This window comes from Dermacentor variabilis, chromosome 7 (genome assembly GCF_050947875.1).
Source record: "Dermacentor variabilis isolate Ectoservices chromosome 7, ASM5094787v1, whole genome shotgun sequence".
Classification (NCBI taxonomy): domain Eukaryota; kingdom Metazoa; phylum Arthropoda; class Arachnida; order Ixodida; family Ixodidae; genus Dermacentor; species Dermacentor variabilis.
Genome location: NC_134574.1, coordinates 145,083,653 through 145,099,237, shown reverse-complemented (window position 1 = coordinate 145,099,237; position 15,585 = coordinate 145,083,653). Strand labels below are relative to the sequence as shown.

The 15,585-nt window shown below is 43.2% G+C and overlaps 1 protein-coding gene across 1 annotated transcript in view; it reads left to right on the top strand.

The window, feature by feature from the left end:
- The window catches only part of LOC142588087 (apoptosis-resistant E3 ubiquitin protein ligase 1), a 95,214-nt gene extending 81,137 nt beyond the window's left edge, over positions 1-14,077 (top strand). The window contains exons 16-20 of the mRNA XM_075699548.1: positions 526-651; positions 2,299-2,487; positions 4,593-4,679; positions 6,544-6,719; positions 7,785-14,077. Coding sequence (XP_075555663.1) covers positions 526-651; positions 2,299-2,487; positions 4,593-4,679; positions 6,544-6,719; positions 7,785-7,887 — 681 coding nt within the window. The 3' untranslated portion in view covers positions 7,888-14,077. The remainder of the gene's footprint in view (positions 1-525; positions 652-2,298; positions 2,488-4,592; positions 4,680-6,543; positions 6,720-7,784) is intronic.
- The last annotated feature ends 1,508 nt before the right edge of the window (positions 14,078-15,585 follow it).

Here is a 15,585-nt window from a genome sequence, read left to right as displayed (position 1 = left end):
GGAGTAGGCAGCATCAACTAAAGTCAAGGCTAAAGTTTTTTATCGCCAGAAAAAAAAGTAATACATAATAATTAGGTGCAGTCATATCCCTAAAGTTTGTACAACAATTAGTAGTTGTGGTTCAGTGGCTGTGGGCATTCTGCCACTGAGCTGAGCACTAGTGAAGTTTTGATTCCTTGTCACCACAGCCGTACGCATGAATGCTCATGTATAATCAGGCTTCGATGCACGTTAAAGAAACCTAAGACAGCATTAATTCTGAGCCCACTGCTATGCCGCCCCTTGTAAGAACCAATGAACCTTTCCGGGATCAAACCTTGTCAGCTCTATGGACTACACTTTCATGTAAAAGTTGCTAGCAATGCATAGTGATGGATGTGTAACATTGTATGTGTACAACAGCGTGAGTGATATTTACACACCGCATGTGGTGCATTTGCTGTGGTGAGAAAAGCGGCAAGCAAAACTATCACTAGCAACGTCACCATGCATACATCTCTTTGCCATTAAATTCTTCCCTGCCAGTACTTCGAACAGGACGATCCAGACTTGTACGTGACCAAGATAAAGTACATTCTGGAGAACGACGTGAACGACATGGAGCTGTACTTCTCCGAAGAAGAGTACACCAGCTCTGGGCAGCTCTTGAAGGTGATGATCTTTGCTTTGCTTTGCTTTGCTTTGCTTTCGGCACTGTTGGTGAGCAGCCAAGATTGTGACCGCCGACGCATGTCACAGGCGTCTGCCTAGCATACATTTAGGATTTAGGACCGACAGACTGTAGCCCCTTCTCTGGCAAATGTCAACGCCACTCTTGGAGGATTTTGTTTTGGGTCGATCAGCCCATGTGAAAGCGGCGGAACTGAACATGCACCTGAGCCTGCATAAAGCGGAAGATCCAAGACTGAGATGAAGAAGTGCTTCAGCCAACAGTCTGGGAACCCACATTCCCTTCCCTCCTAATCCCCATCAGCGGCCTAGGGCCATCCCCTTCCTTAATATAAAGGCTTTATTCATTCATTCATTTTGGGTCATTTGCCCCACCTGAGATTTGCCACATTAGCAGCACATGTAGCGCTATCCATTGTGCAGTCTGCATGAATTCTTTCATTATATCAAAAAAGCGTTTGCCTAATCTAAATGGATGGTACAAACCATAAGGACATGCATGGCATTTCACCTAGTACAGCAGTAACTCGTTAATACGATCCCGTTACTTAAGATTTCCCGCCGCCAACGTTCGCGATCGAGAATGCAAGAAATGACCCAGTACAGTTATGTAACATTTCGCTTTCGAGGAAAACATTATCTTTCGATCGTCTTGCGACCGTATAGTACATTTTCAAGCTGCTAGATCCCATGTTAACAAAAGAAGGTGCGGGGTGCACGCGATTGAGAACAGTAGCTGCCTCCACAGCAGCTTTCCCGCAGTACTTGCCCACGCGCCCACGTGAAGATGCTGGTGTGTACCAAGTTTCTTGTTCCATCACCAGCAATTTCCTCCCGGGTCGTTGCAAATCGCATTCACAGCTATTGCCACCAACCCTACTGCAATGAGCATCTTCACTTATCTGCTTCACAGCACATGGGCCATAGTGCCGTTGGAAGTGTACTACACACTTTTAATAGGCGATAACCCAAGTGTGCCACTGTTCCCTTCTGTAGGCTGCGTAAAGTGAGTGTTGTGTATTGCTCTGGTGGCGTCGCGGGCACCACATTCCGGTGTCGCCCACCAGCTCGATTTCCTTTTGGCTTCCAGCCGCAGTCTGAAAACACTACGCGACAGGAGAATGAGAATGTGTGACTATGGTCACTTGGGCCCTACCAGCTTTACGTGCATTGGCGTCTCCTGCCACAACAATTTGCACTCAGTAGGCACATAAAAACTTCCTGCTAAAATTCACCACTCGAAGAAGCTGCTGACCCAGGCCGAATTCAAGGAGCATGAACGTAAGCTTGCCGAAGCCGTAAAAACAACCACGCGCGCCTTAGGCCGCTCGTGCCCCACCTGCTCGGCGCGCGTCAACGTCTCGTGCTGCAACGATTCGTGCAATGCTTCACATTACGTAGATGTCAACTGCAGTTGAGTCTGTCAGATTATTTTAGTGACTTCCGAGGGTACGTTTTCTCGGTGAGTGCATTGTTTCATGAGCTTTTTCTTTTTCCGAAAACTTGCGAACGAGGTTCTTCATGAATTTACAACGTGAATATGGCACAACGTGAAATCCTACTTACGTACACTTACCTACTCCATAATTTCCTTTTTCTTGATAAGTACCGTTGTTTCTTCATGCACAGACCACGGAGCTCATCCCTGGTGGCTCACGGATTCGCGTCACCAACCAGAACAAGCTCATGTACCTTGACGCGCTGGCGCAATATCGGCTGGCCACCAGCGTCCGAGAGGAAGTGGAATACTTTCTCAAGGGACTCAATGAACTCATTCCAGAGAACCTGCTCTGCATTTTCGACGAGAACGAGCTAGAGGTACTCATCTTATGTTTTTTCAATTCTTTTTTTACAATAGTTACGCGACCATTACTTTCATTATTTTGTCCTACCCTCTCAAGCAAACCCTTGGGTCCCATATTCCCTGTATACAATAATTCCACATGGTACATGGGAACATACAAGTTCTTATATGGGATCCATCCCTATATTCAATAATTTCATATGATATATGGATGCATGTAGGTTTTTATGAGATCCCAATATGCCTATATGCAATAATTTCCTGTGACATGTAGGAACACAGGGGTTTTATGTGGGATCCCCGCACCCAATAATGCTATGATATATGGGAACATATGGGTTTTATCTGGGACCCCATATCCCTATATATAGTAATTACTTACAATATATAGGAACACACAGGTTTTTATATGGGATCCCCATATATATATATGTTCAATAATTCCATATCATATTGTGGGAACGCTCAACTCACAAGTCCCCTGTTGTTTTCCCCGCATGGCTCTCATGTCTCCTGCATTCGGGCTTCTCGGCATAGCTAAGTGCTGGCGGCTGGTGTGATAGTAGATTAGTACGACAGATGGCATGAGTGTTTTGCAGCTAATGCCACCTAAAGGGGAGGGAAAGGGGGGTTCTCGGGTGTAAAAAGAAGTAGCCTGCCCCTCTTTGTCTTGGAGTCGGCCAGCTTTGTGGACATTTTACGCGCTCACTGGCCCTTTGTGGGACTGTCCTGCGAAAGGCTTCGGAGCAGGACACCAGAATGGACAAACACGATCATTTGAACGCGCCGCATTTCGCGTGACCGTACATGCAAAACATTCGTTGTAGGTGTCCTGCATGGGAGTGAACGTATTCCCTCGCTATCCAGTTACGGTGAGTCATACTTCCATGATTTGTCGTGCGCCCATAGGCATGTTCTATAAGTAATTCTGCTGGCTATATTTGTGAATAAAAGGCGCAATAAATGCCCTTGTGATTGTCTGCACTACTGCATTGTTCCTTTGTACCAACAGCACGTTTGAGAGCCCACAATATATGGGAACATACGAGTTTTTATATGCGATTCTCATATGCTCATATGGGATTATTGGATACAAGTATCAGAGGACATATTGCTTTTGACTTTTTTTTTCTGATATAGATATTTCCATAGAGTAGCATCTACTTGTATGGGCTATTTTGCTTTTGGCTGCCAGACCCAACAGGTTATAATATGAATATCTCCCTCTTGGACATAGTGATATCAAGTTAACACGTTTAGAAAGTGCGGAGGAGGGTGTTTGCGTGAATACTATTTTTACTCCTACTAAATGACCGTGACACTGTATATCAATCATTAAAACAAATTGCACTTAACATTGCTTCAGAGCCTACTGTGTATTTGAGATTGTCTACAGATAAAGAAATGCGTAATGTTACCACAGACATAGCGTAGCTCATATAGTGTAGATATAGAGGCTTATTGACGTGTCACAAGATAGGACATCTATTTTTGAATGCATGCATACTCGGGCTGCTTGTACTATCTGCAACATAGCACTGCGAAAAATAGAAGTATTCTGCACAAGTGCCTGCAGATTGGATGTCTGTGAGCAGGCAGGTAGCCAATCTGATCCATCTGTTGCTTCTGCTTAGTTTCTCCGTACAACATATAAGTGGCAAGAGTCGAAGTCAGCGCTTCCCACTGGCCACACTGCACTGCTTTGCACCCTAGAGCTGTGGCAAAGCTCACTTACAGAAAGCAAAAGTTCTAATACACGTTAGTTGGCAAATGACTCTAGCAGCTGTTCCTTGTAGCGCATGCCGGTGAAAAGTTCTACACATATTTGAGGTTCGTTCAAATCATCCTGCACTCATGAATGAGTTCATTGTGATTTGGTTCTTGCTCGGTGAATTGGTCCTTGTTTGGTCCACAAGCACCAGTTTGGTGCTTGTGCAAGGTAAGTCTATTCGGAACACCAGACCAGGTTGCATTGGTGAAAAAAAAAAATAGCAGGATGCAGCATCTCCTGAACTAGTTCAAGAAGTACAGGCTAATCACTGAACCTCTAAGGGGGAAAAAAAATGAAATAATCAAATATCTGTCTTATATTTTCTCTTGCACACCTCTGTCTTTGCAGCTGTTGATGTGCGGCACTGGCCAGTTCAGCATAGCCGACTTCAAAGCCAATCACACAGTCAGTGGCTTTTCTTTCGAGTTCAGAAAGGTAAGATGCCTTTTTTTTTTTTACTACCCTCATAGTGCTAAGGTTTCCACTACTGTGGCAGGTGGAATGAGCAATTGCTTCGCAACCTGGTTTGTTTGAACCGTAAGTGCGCAAAATGGTCGTTCACTTTCGGTTTCAAGCATCCCCGAGTATTCTGTCTTTCTTAGGATCACAGCGATGGTACACAGTCTTTTCTATTTTTTTCGTGTAGAAGTGTGCACCAGTAAGATGGTTAGAGACCATGAAACAATTATGATCATTTCGAGGCCTTTGTGGTTTAACAGACAAGCAATGAATAATGAAAACACAAATCTCCATTTCTGTTCCTGTGTTTTCTGTGAATCATTTCGCCTTCTGTCATAAGTTGTGTGGTCTTGTCATTTTGCTCTATCATTGCATAAACCTTACCTGGCATAGGCGAGATAGAATTTCAACGGTTAAAGTTGGTAATCAGCACTAATTAGTAATTTGTATATGTACCTTTGTAATTTTCTTTATCATTATTATTATCATCATCATTAACATTATTGTTATTTTACTATTATTATAGCCACAAGTGAATACTAAACTTTCGTAGCAATAGACGGAATTCAGAAACCTACACTGCTTTGCTTGCCTTTGGCAGTGGCCTTGTTGACTCTGCTAGGTGGACATTATTACCAGGCATTCCTCAAATAGAATAGTACATCAAAGCCCACTTTTGGTGTTACGGCAAGTTAGCTTCAACAAAGCACCACAAGTATCAGTTTATCTGTTTCCAGTCCACCAACTACGATTTCTTTCACAGAGGGCTGCGGGGCTAAATGTGTTATCTTCATTTTAAATAAAGCTCTCTATTTACCCCTCAGGCACCAAGCCTGAGCTGTACTTGTCCCAGCTGTTTGTGCCAGTATCACCATAGACAAACTGCACGCGTTTAGGATACAGCTTCTCCTGCTGAAACTTCGAGTTTCTTTGATGCTTTTGATTTCTTTCATTTTCATCTGTTCAGATAAACATTCTCAAACCCTACAAGCGAGGGATAATTTCTTGTTAGTGTTCATCATCATCATCATCATCATATTTATGCCCGCTGCAGCATGAAGGACTGTCCCAGCAATCTCAAATTACACTTGTCTTGCACCACCTGACCCCATCTTATGCCTTAAGATGATCTAATGTCATCAGAACCCCTAATTTTATGCCATCCTGAACTGCGCCTCCCTTCCCTTCGCATCTATTCTGCACGGTTGGTGTGGAGTAGAAGCAGAGAGTTTGGCTTCTGTACTCAGTGTAGATGCTTTTCAATAATTTCGGGCAAACATAAAAGATAAGTTACACTTGGCAATATAGTTTTCAAATTTGGATATGAAAAAGGTTATTTAGTGCATTTTTTTTTCATGAAAGGATTGGGAGTTAGAGGGTTAATGATACAGATTACATCTCCCTCAGATTTTGTTACAAACATTCACTTGACTGCAGATATGCAAGTACACTGTACTGACTCTGAACTTCACTGCTAGACTTCAACGATTCATTACTCCCCCACTACGAAATGCTGTGGGGTCAAACATTTAATTTCTATTGCTCACAGAAGCAGTATTCTATGGGGATCAGTTTCAGAGACTTGCTTTTGGCGAGACTCTACACTGGAAGTGTCGACACGGTCGACAGCACTCTTGACACCATGGAAAGACTTGGCATAGCACCAGAAAAATTTTTAAGCTGTATGTGCGGACACGTCCACTGCCGAGTCTCACGAAAGCGAAACTATCTCCGAAAGTGATTCCCCGAGAATGCCACCCCTGTTGTCATTAAAAAAAAAAGTACTTCGTGGCTCCCAAGAACTTTGTGCCAGGAACAAAGCCCTGCTGCAAACCTGCAGGTGCTGGACTGGTTCTGGACGGCGGTGTCAAACTTCACTGAGGAGGAGATGGCACGCCTGCTCCAGTTCACGACCGGCTGCTCCCAGCTGCCACCGGGGGGCTTTGCTGAGCTCAACCCACGCTTCCATCTGAGTGCGGCGCCCACTTTTGGCAGCCTGCCTACGGCACACACGTGGTAAGTCTTTCTTGGCAAGCTAACAGCTTGAAGGTCAACAAGGGTATGTAAATGGCACAAACACAAGCTTTGACCAACCAGCCAGTGATCAGTCTGGTGCTCTCCTCTGTGGTGTTGTCATAGCCCATTGCGCAGCTGAGAGACACCAAACCCCCATAATTTAATTAGGTTGTAAGTTGCCCCTTACAAGCATGTGCACATGTCGCTGTAACGAAGTTCTTTACAAAATGGAAAATTTGAAAATAGGCCCCTTTCTGTAAAATTTTAACAACCCTCCGTTTATTTTATTATAATCTCCTTTGTTGTATGTATACCACCAGGCTCAGCGCAATGTGTTTGAGACAAAAGTTGAAAATCTATTTTCTTTTTAGCGTAAACTGTAGCTTGACTTGTATTTCTATATCACTGGTTTTTCTTTTTCTGTGCACGTTCTTCTGCAGTGAAAGCGTGATAGAGGCGTTTTGCTTTGCAAAAGCTGAACAAGCGTGATGCCTTTGCCTTGTGCTAGAGTTTCAAATGGATTTAAGTTTCCATTAAGGCGAGTAAATCATCGTCGGCTGCATTTACACACATTCTGTTCCTTCTGGGGAGGAAAACACCACAACATCCACAGACTATGTCCCATCCATGGACCACATCTCGGCACAAGTGTTTAATGTGCTTTTTTATCATGGTTTTAATCGCATATCACTGATGTCATTTGGAAAAGCCATGTAGTGTGTGCAACAGACTATCTTTCTTGTGCACTTTACGTAGCTTATTGTAAGTGGGAGCCTTTTGCAATGTCATTTACTGCCTCAATAATCATTAGCAGCTAGTATCGTTCACCTTAGGCTTAGCTATACACAAGCATTTAAAGTGCATTTTGTCATAGTTCGAATAAAATCTTATTGAGGCATGTTGAAAAGCTGCATGTTGTATATGCTGCCTCTTTCCTGTACACCATGCAACATATTGTCAGCAAGCACATTTTGAAACGTCACTTGCTGCCTCCATAATCATACTAAATACATAACCAGTGCCATTCATCTGATGGCTCACCTGACGCACTCATTGCTTCCACAGTTTCAACCAGCTCTGCCTTCCCGACTACGACTCGTACGAGCAGTTTGAGCGGGCCTTGAGGCTCTCCATCAACGAAGGCACTGAAGGCTTCGGCATGATCTGATCTGCGGCTCAGAATCTCGCTCCGAAGCTGTTGTACCCGCCAAGAAAGCTCAGTGCGTGTGTGTGTGTGTTACCGGTTGTGAATGCGCACGACTTCGCCGCTGCATCACGGATTGCCGTGGTTGGTGCTACAAGAGGAGGGGCTGCAGAATTTGATGCCAAGTGTTGTTCCAACAGCGAAGAAGGCAACCTTGTTGGGTTTTTTCTTTCTTCTTCTTCATCTTCCTTTTGCATTTCTAGTAAAATGCAAGTTTTGGTAGTCAGCGAGGAGCGACGAGATGATGTCATGTGCTGTTATTTTTGGCTGGCACATCAACGAACGTACACTTGTGATGTGCCTTGGTGCTTTCATGTGCCGCACTTGTAAGCATCTCCTGTGTACAATTTTTTTTTTCTCGTTGTGTACTTTTATGCGAGCCCATTGTTGACGTGTCAAAATATGCAACGCACACGGCAGCGCCAACTTTTCGCCACAGTTCATTCATCGCTGCTGTGAGTTACTACGGCCCACTTTGTTTGTGCAGTGTAGTTTGTGGTGTCTTTCTGAAATGATTTCGTTGCCGTCAGAAGTGCAATTTGCACTGGACGGGAAACGGTACGAATGTATGACATCGTTATCTTTATTTTTTTTCTCGAAGCAGCATTTAGAGAGTCCAATAATGACATTCTATAGCTTCGTTGTGTACTTAAGATCATTCATTCTTCAAACACTCGCTGTAGCTAGAAGTTTCATTAAAACTGAAGTCATTAACTTGAAACAAGCACTGCAGAAGTGTGCCAGCTCCCCTAGCTCTAATACCTGCCAGACCTTGGCACATGCCGAATGCAAATGTTTTCAAAGTTACCATGGACTCTCTACAAAGTAGTCTTATAGCTTTGCGCAAGGAACTGTTAATGAACTTTATTAGGCCTCTTGAGAGGCACATCTTTGCAAGGCAGGTGATACTTAGGCAAGTTGTGTGTCATGCTGGACATGATGATGTAGCACATTATAACATGCCTTACCATTCCTTTATTTCTGCCATATTTTATTGTTATGCCATGCCATTGATTCACAATAATTCAAACTCTGATAATTAAAAGTTACGTTTACTCAATATAAATCTCAAAATTTGAAGGGGCTAGCCGTCAGCCTATGCACATTTAAAGTCAATTGATTCAAACTGGGCCTTCAGATAGTTTGAACAATTTGACTTCCCTTCCCAGGGAGGAACAGGGAAGCCAGAAATGGCTTTTCAGAGGTAAATCTTTATTCATAGCTGCATGAATAGTCAAAAGTGTGCTTGCGTTTGATTACCAGGACACCATTCACGGTGAATGGCGCGGCTACCTAGTGGTGCCGCCGACCCAGTCTCCACAATTGCAGCCATGTAATACATATAATAATATGTTAGCCTATGAATTCTAGATTCTTTTTTGTCTGTTCGAAATCTGTTTGTGTATACCTTTTTGTACAAAAGCTTGCGATTCTGTTGATGGATCGCATTTTACTTAGCTACAAATAATTCAGACAAAGGTTTTTGGTCCTTTAGAGCTTGAATTACCATGATTCAACTGCTGTATTTTTGTGGTGTTTGTGTCGACTTGCATCTAGTGCTTCATAGCGCACTCAACTTTTGTTCTCCACGACTCTTCCTAGTGTGGAGGAAGCGATTGCATTTCTGTGAGGGTTGGCCAAATGAAACCTGGATAAAGTGCAACAGTTTGGTCTGGCTTCTCATTCCCACCCAGGCATTTATTTCTGACAGCTCCAACACAGGCACGCTGATCGAAAAACAATACTGTATATTGCTTTTTTTTTTCATGTAGATATCCATATGTGAAACTGTGCCAGTTTTTACTGCATTACTGAAGTCCTTATGAGCTGCAAGTTCAGTAACAGATAACAGTATTGCAAGCTCGACCTCTGCCACATCCAAGTTTCATTTGGTCGGCTCTGATGTGTGTGTATATATATATATATAAAGAAACTCGCTATATTCCATTTTAGACTGCGTTAGGGGGACCACTCGATCGACTTTAACCAATCCAATCGCCATGGCGACCTTGTAGCATTCCTTTTGATGCGAACAAGAAAAAGCGGCTGTCTAGTCATGTTTTGTATGTCACGTTTTGCTGCAACTTCGATGTTGCCTTAGGTAAACTTGCTGCTAGGGACAGCCTTTTTGCGCTTTCTCCGCGGTTCCTTTTCCAAAAGCTATAGTTCCTTGCTAATTTAGTAAACCTCATGATCACAAGGGTGCCCTTTCATTGCTGCAGTGTGCCAACTTGGACAAGTTGGTTCTAAACCGAGACAGTCAATGAAAATTAAAAAATATAGGTAAGAGAAAGGCGGCCAATTTTAACAACATTGTGGACATCGTGCTGACAACAGGCCAGTGGCAAACGGGCAGCACAGATGCCTGCATGGTCCGTCTGCCTTCTGGCTGCTGACCTGTTGATGCTGCTTATATATAATTTCATTGCTGACTAAGCGAAAAAAGAAAAAAAAAAAGAAGTGATGCTGTACTTCTTAAGCATTGCTTCCTGGCCTCTTTCATGACAGATGTAGAAATTAACGCTGCTCAACTGGAAGCAGTTTCGCGAATTGCATTCAGAATTCGCTGAGCTGCAACAAAAGCTTGCTGTTCACAATACTAAACCATGTCTGAGCATAAAGCGTTGCACAAAAGGAGTACCGATAGAAAAGGAATTGTCTTGTTTCTGTTTCTTTATTGAATTGCGGTCAACCCAGTAATCGCAACATGAAGCCTCAATTCCTCGAGGGCGCAACAAATAATTAATTACGTCACCTTTAAATGCGACCAGTTCAAAACGTGCCAGGGGCAGCGCAGGTTCAGCCATCGAAAAAGAAGAAGACTGTTCCACGTCATCAGTACTACGATGTGGCGATCTCGTGGTACTGGACACCACTGAGGAAACGGAAAGAAACTGTCACCCACCCGACAGTAGCACAGAGCTACAGAGGAAACTTGCCCACCGTAGCCTAATGCTACCGTCGGATGAATGGGAATTTTCTTTTTCATGAACATTTCCTCCACCTTGTGGGATTTGGCAGAGCTAACTCGAGGAACACCACTGACTACACACGCGCACACACTACTACGGCCATGCTGCCGAAAGCCGAGTCCATTCAGCATTTGGTGGGACAAAAAGGGAGAGCCGGTTTTCCAGAATTTCCAAGAGAGGCACACAGTTAAAAGGGCGAATTTGCCAGCTTTCGGTGATGGTTTATCATATGGCCTTCAATTACTGTACCAGGCTGACTGGCACACTCTTGAAATGTGTGCGATGCCATGTGACCTCCACATCACCTGTCAGTATGCATGAATAGTCTTTTTTTTCGAGGCCGAAGCCACGCAGCTCTTGATGCACGTTTTGAATGGATTGCGTTGAAAGTGCTGTAATTGATCACTTGTAGCACTTTCGAGAAAGTGAGATTTCGTAAAGTAATCGTGAAGTCAACAGTTACTTCAAAGAGAAATAAAAAATAAGAAAAGGTAGGACACAAAATTCTTTGTGTCGTTATTCCTTGAACAATGATCAACACCTGGCAGACAAGGGAATCCTGAGCCTGGGAGCAGTGTTTCCGACAAGAGTACTTGCTTTCGTCAAGGCCTGACCTGTTTTCTTCGAGGCCTTGCTTATCTTCGTTGGGAATCCCCGACGAAGACCACTCTCCCTTGTCAAAACTACTTTGCTTGTTTGCCTGTCGCTAATCACATCAAGTTACCTGGTTTGGACTGCTTGACAATGCTACAATTACAGCGGGAGCCTCATGAAGCTGTTAATATGGCAGCTTTTTATTCCTACCATAGCACTTCCCTCATGCTTTTGTCTGAAGAATGCTTGATGTATGAAGGGAATACGAATCTGAGCCCTTAATCTACACACCAGATAGCTGCTTATCACTGGCCAACAGTGCCGTTTCATTAAATGCATTCTCTTTAAGACCAGCCTCCAGCTGAGATCACAACCAGCTACACATCTTGAATGTTTTTCTCCCACACAAGGTAACAGTGCGACATTTTCGCAAGGAGAGCTCCACAAGTTGCTTCTGATCGCGTCAAAGCTTTGTTTGGTGGAAATTGCACAACTCACCTGTTGACCCGCGCCATGTGTTGTCTTGTGCAAGTGGGACTTTCTGCAGAGTCGGTACAGCGCCAGAAATTTATATCGGAATTAGCGTCAACAAGCGCTTTAACAATGCTTGTGTGACAGTGGTGTTAGTATTGTTTCTACGTGGGTTACCGAGCAACAAGCCTTTAAATTTAAGCACATGGCATGCATAGTGGGCGCTATTATAAAAGGGGAATGCCTCATTTGCTGCCAAGATCATTAAAGGGACACTTAAGACCAGCGTAAATCAGTTTAGACATTTTAGAAATTATGATTAGGGAATTGGTATTTTTTTTTTTCGAAACTCTATTTTCATCTATTTTGGCATAGAAGTTACTGCAGAACAGTGAGCACCAAACTTCGCTTTGTTGAAGTGCAAGCCAAAAGCTAGGCACAGGTCTAAGCAGGTATGTACACCAGCAGACCCTCCGACTTTATAAAGTTCAAGAAATTGCTACAGTCAATGCCCAAAAATAAAAGATTTTGCTTAAAAACGTTGAAAAAGATGTTTTAGTACTTGTGATGTTGACTATTAAAATAATCCGCCGCCTCTGTTTTGTAGCAACGCTGCAAACAGGCACGCTTCTCAGTGTTGCTTAACAGGTACTGATAGGCTAGTTGACAATTTATGATTTAGTTAAACAGCACAATTGAGAAAAAAAAAAGAAAAACATGGACATGAAAGGGAAAAAAATGACGTGCACACATGTACGTCTTTATCATTTTTTTCTTGTTCGTGTCTTCTCTTTTTTTTTAAGTGTACTGCTTAGCAAAGTTTCACGAATTCTCATTATTCAGAGCTAAAATGATCTGCATCACAGGCGGACACGTTTATAAAATGGTGTGGGTGGCAGTTCGTGTGAGTGCAAGTCGGAATAGACGAGCGGGTCCAAAAAATTCAGCTTCGAATTATTGGTAGAGGAGTGTATCTGTATTTTTTTAAATATGCTGCCCCAGATCGGATGAAAAAAATATTCTTAATATCACTGACATCATACGACATTCGTAAACAATTAGTTTGTGAAAAGTCGCATAGAACGATGGACGAAACGCAGAAGGCAGGCAGGATAGATGCACTGAATAAGGTGTCCTGTCAGCGAATGCGTATTGTACCTTGTTCTGCTTGCCATCTAAAAAAATAAACTAGTATGCCAGCTCATCCAGTTTACTACTATTCTTAACCTGAAAGAAGCTCTTAAAAATCAGGTGCTTTACAATAAACTCGTAGAAGTTTGTCCATTGAAAGTTGGCAGCTATGCATTAGTGAAATGTCCCGAATTTGGAAGTGGGTAGTTTCCCGTATTTGGGTCACTTTTGGAGCAAGAAACGTTCTTGAAACTTGCTCTCTGTTCTTGCAATGCAGTGTAATCTTCCTCTACCAGAAAACAGTTAAGTGGAGGCGATTACATATTGTCAAATTTCGTGATGTCACGCAAGCTGGTGCACGAACTTCGAGGCAGCGTTGGCACCTGTCTATTGTTTCTGCAACTTTTGCAGCTTGCCGAGGCTCGTCTCGCAGAAAGGTCTTGCTATTGTGAACGTGTGGTTCACTAATGCAGCTTAGCTTAGTATTCCCTTTTAATGTCTCTTTAAACATCCTTAATTTTAGCAGTGAATAATTATCCACGACACCCGAATATAAGGGATACTTAGCATGTATCACTGTATAATGTTCCAAAACTTGCGAGATTAGGAGTTTGTATAATTATGGCACCCTTTAGGTTTCACGTAGTTGCATGTAGCCTGCGTGCAACTAATATTGTTTTATCTTGTGCCATTGCTACGTGGTTAGTAAATGATTATGCAACCATGTTTAAAACCACAGGATGTGAAGTGTCAACGACATGACTCACCTTTGTTGCCTGCTGCTTGTGTCGCACATACAGGTGGCTCCAGTGTAAATTATAAATTAAAAGCTTTCTGCTTTTATTTAATCCTGCATCATATGCCTTACACAGAGAGATTGGGTGGTGTTCATGCTGCATTTTTCTTTATGGCATCCACTCTATTACTCCAGATCATGCTTGGGTAAAAGCGTATGTTTTGCATATTAAACCATGTTTTACAATGTGTGTCGGTGTCTGCTGCACAGAGAAAACTCGCACGAATTTCACCATGAGGTTGCAGGTTTCGAGTTCCAGTCGTGACAGCCACACTTTGATGGGGGCGAAATGCAAGAAGGCTTTTATACTTGGGCTTAGGTGCACGTTAAAGAACTCCAGGTGGTCAGAATTAATCTGGAGCACTCCACTCAACTATTGCAAACCCTACTGTTGCATTGGGATTGCTGACGGCACAACGTCAATGTAACTAAAACCTTATCATTTCTATGCCACGTCCCACCCAGGTCATTCTCTACTGCTTCCAACTTTTAACTTGCTATAGGTACCTTTGACGGTTATGAAGAAGCACACTATGAAGCAAGTCTAGATGGAACCGGCAGAAGTTTGAAGGATGCTGATTGCCACAAGTCAGTCAAACGTTGGCACAAGCAATGTGCTGGCTTCGTGTGCTCGATTGATTGATTATGGCTTAACTTGAACGGGGTGTGGTGGGGGTTACTGATAGGCACTGTGGTAGAAAGCCCTGGATTAATTTTTTAACACCTCGGCTTTCTTTTTCTTTTTTTTTTAAACGTGAACCCAAGTCATTTTTTGCTTTGACTGAAATGCGGGGTGCCAGTGCTGCCTGGAATTAAACGAGCAGCCTCACGTTCAGCACCACTCACGTGCTCAAACCACCAATAGAGTACCAGCAAAATGAATCCTCACACCTATCGTTGAGCAATGTAACAGTTTTGTTGCTCCTAGAGGACACTAAAAAAAATTCTTTATGCGTTTTGCACACATAACTCATCCCTATGCATGTATAGTTTGCAGCTCCAATTACAATCCTTGAAAATCAAAACAAGGTAGTTCACAAGGGACATACTAGAGGCGTGAAGGGATCAACAGCGGTCGAAATGCTGGAGCCAATGTGTCGACAACGGACTCCTCTTCGTCAGGGCAGCAACCGCTTTCCTCGGCCGAGTGTTAATCGGCAGTGTTCATGTAAGCATAGCGCAGGCTCTCCTTTCTTCCGCCCCCCCTCAATAAGGTCGGAGGAAGAGAATAAGCTGGTGCAGAGAGTAGGGTAAGGGAAATGTTAAAAAAAAATGGGGCAGGGAGGGGGGGTCTCAGCAAAGTAACTGGCAGGAGTACTGCTATCGGTTCAAGTACGAGTGACAAGAAACAAGAAGGATGCACTGTCAGCACAAATTTAAATGAAAACACGGAAATAACTGATCAGAACATCTGTTACACCTGATTACATGGAAGTGCAACAGGCAATCGCTCTGAAGTCGATTTCCAAGCATGGAGTATACATTTTCGGGTCTGCAGTAATGTACTCTTACAAATGCAGGTGAGCCTGCAAATAGAACAATGCACTGTGGTAGTTTCGGAATAGCTTGCATTTGAAATTATGCTGATAGTACACTTAGCAGTTCAATCACAAACTTCAGTTTTCTCGCACTTTCCCTGGCTTTGTTGTCTACTGGCTTACGACTGTCATTAAAAATCACTCCTCAGGGTTCTGCTTA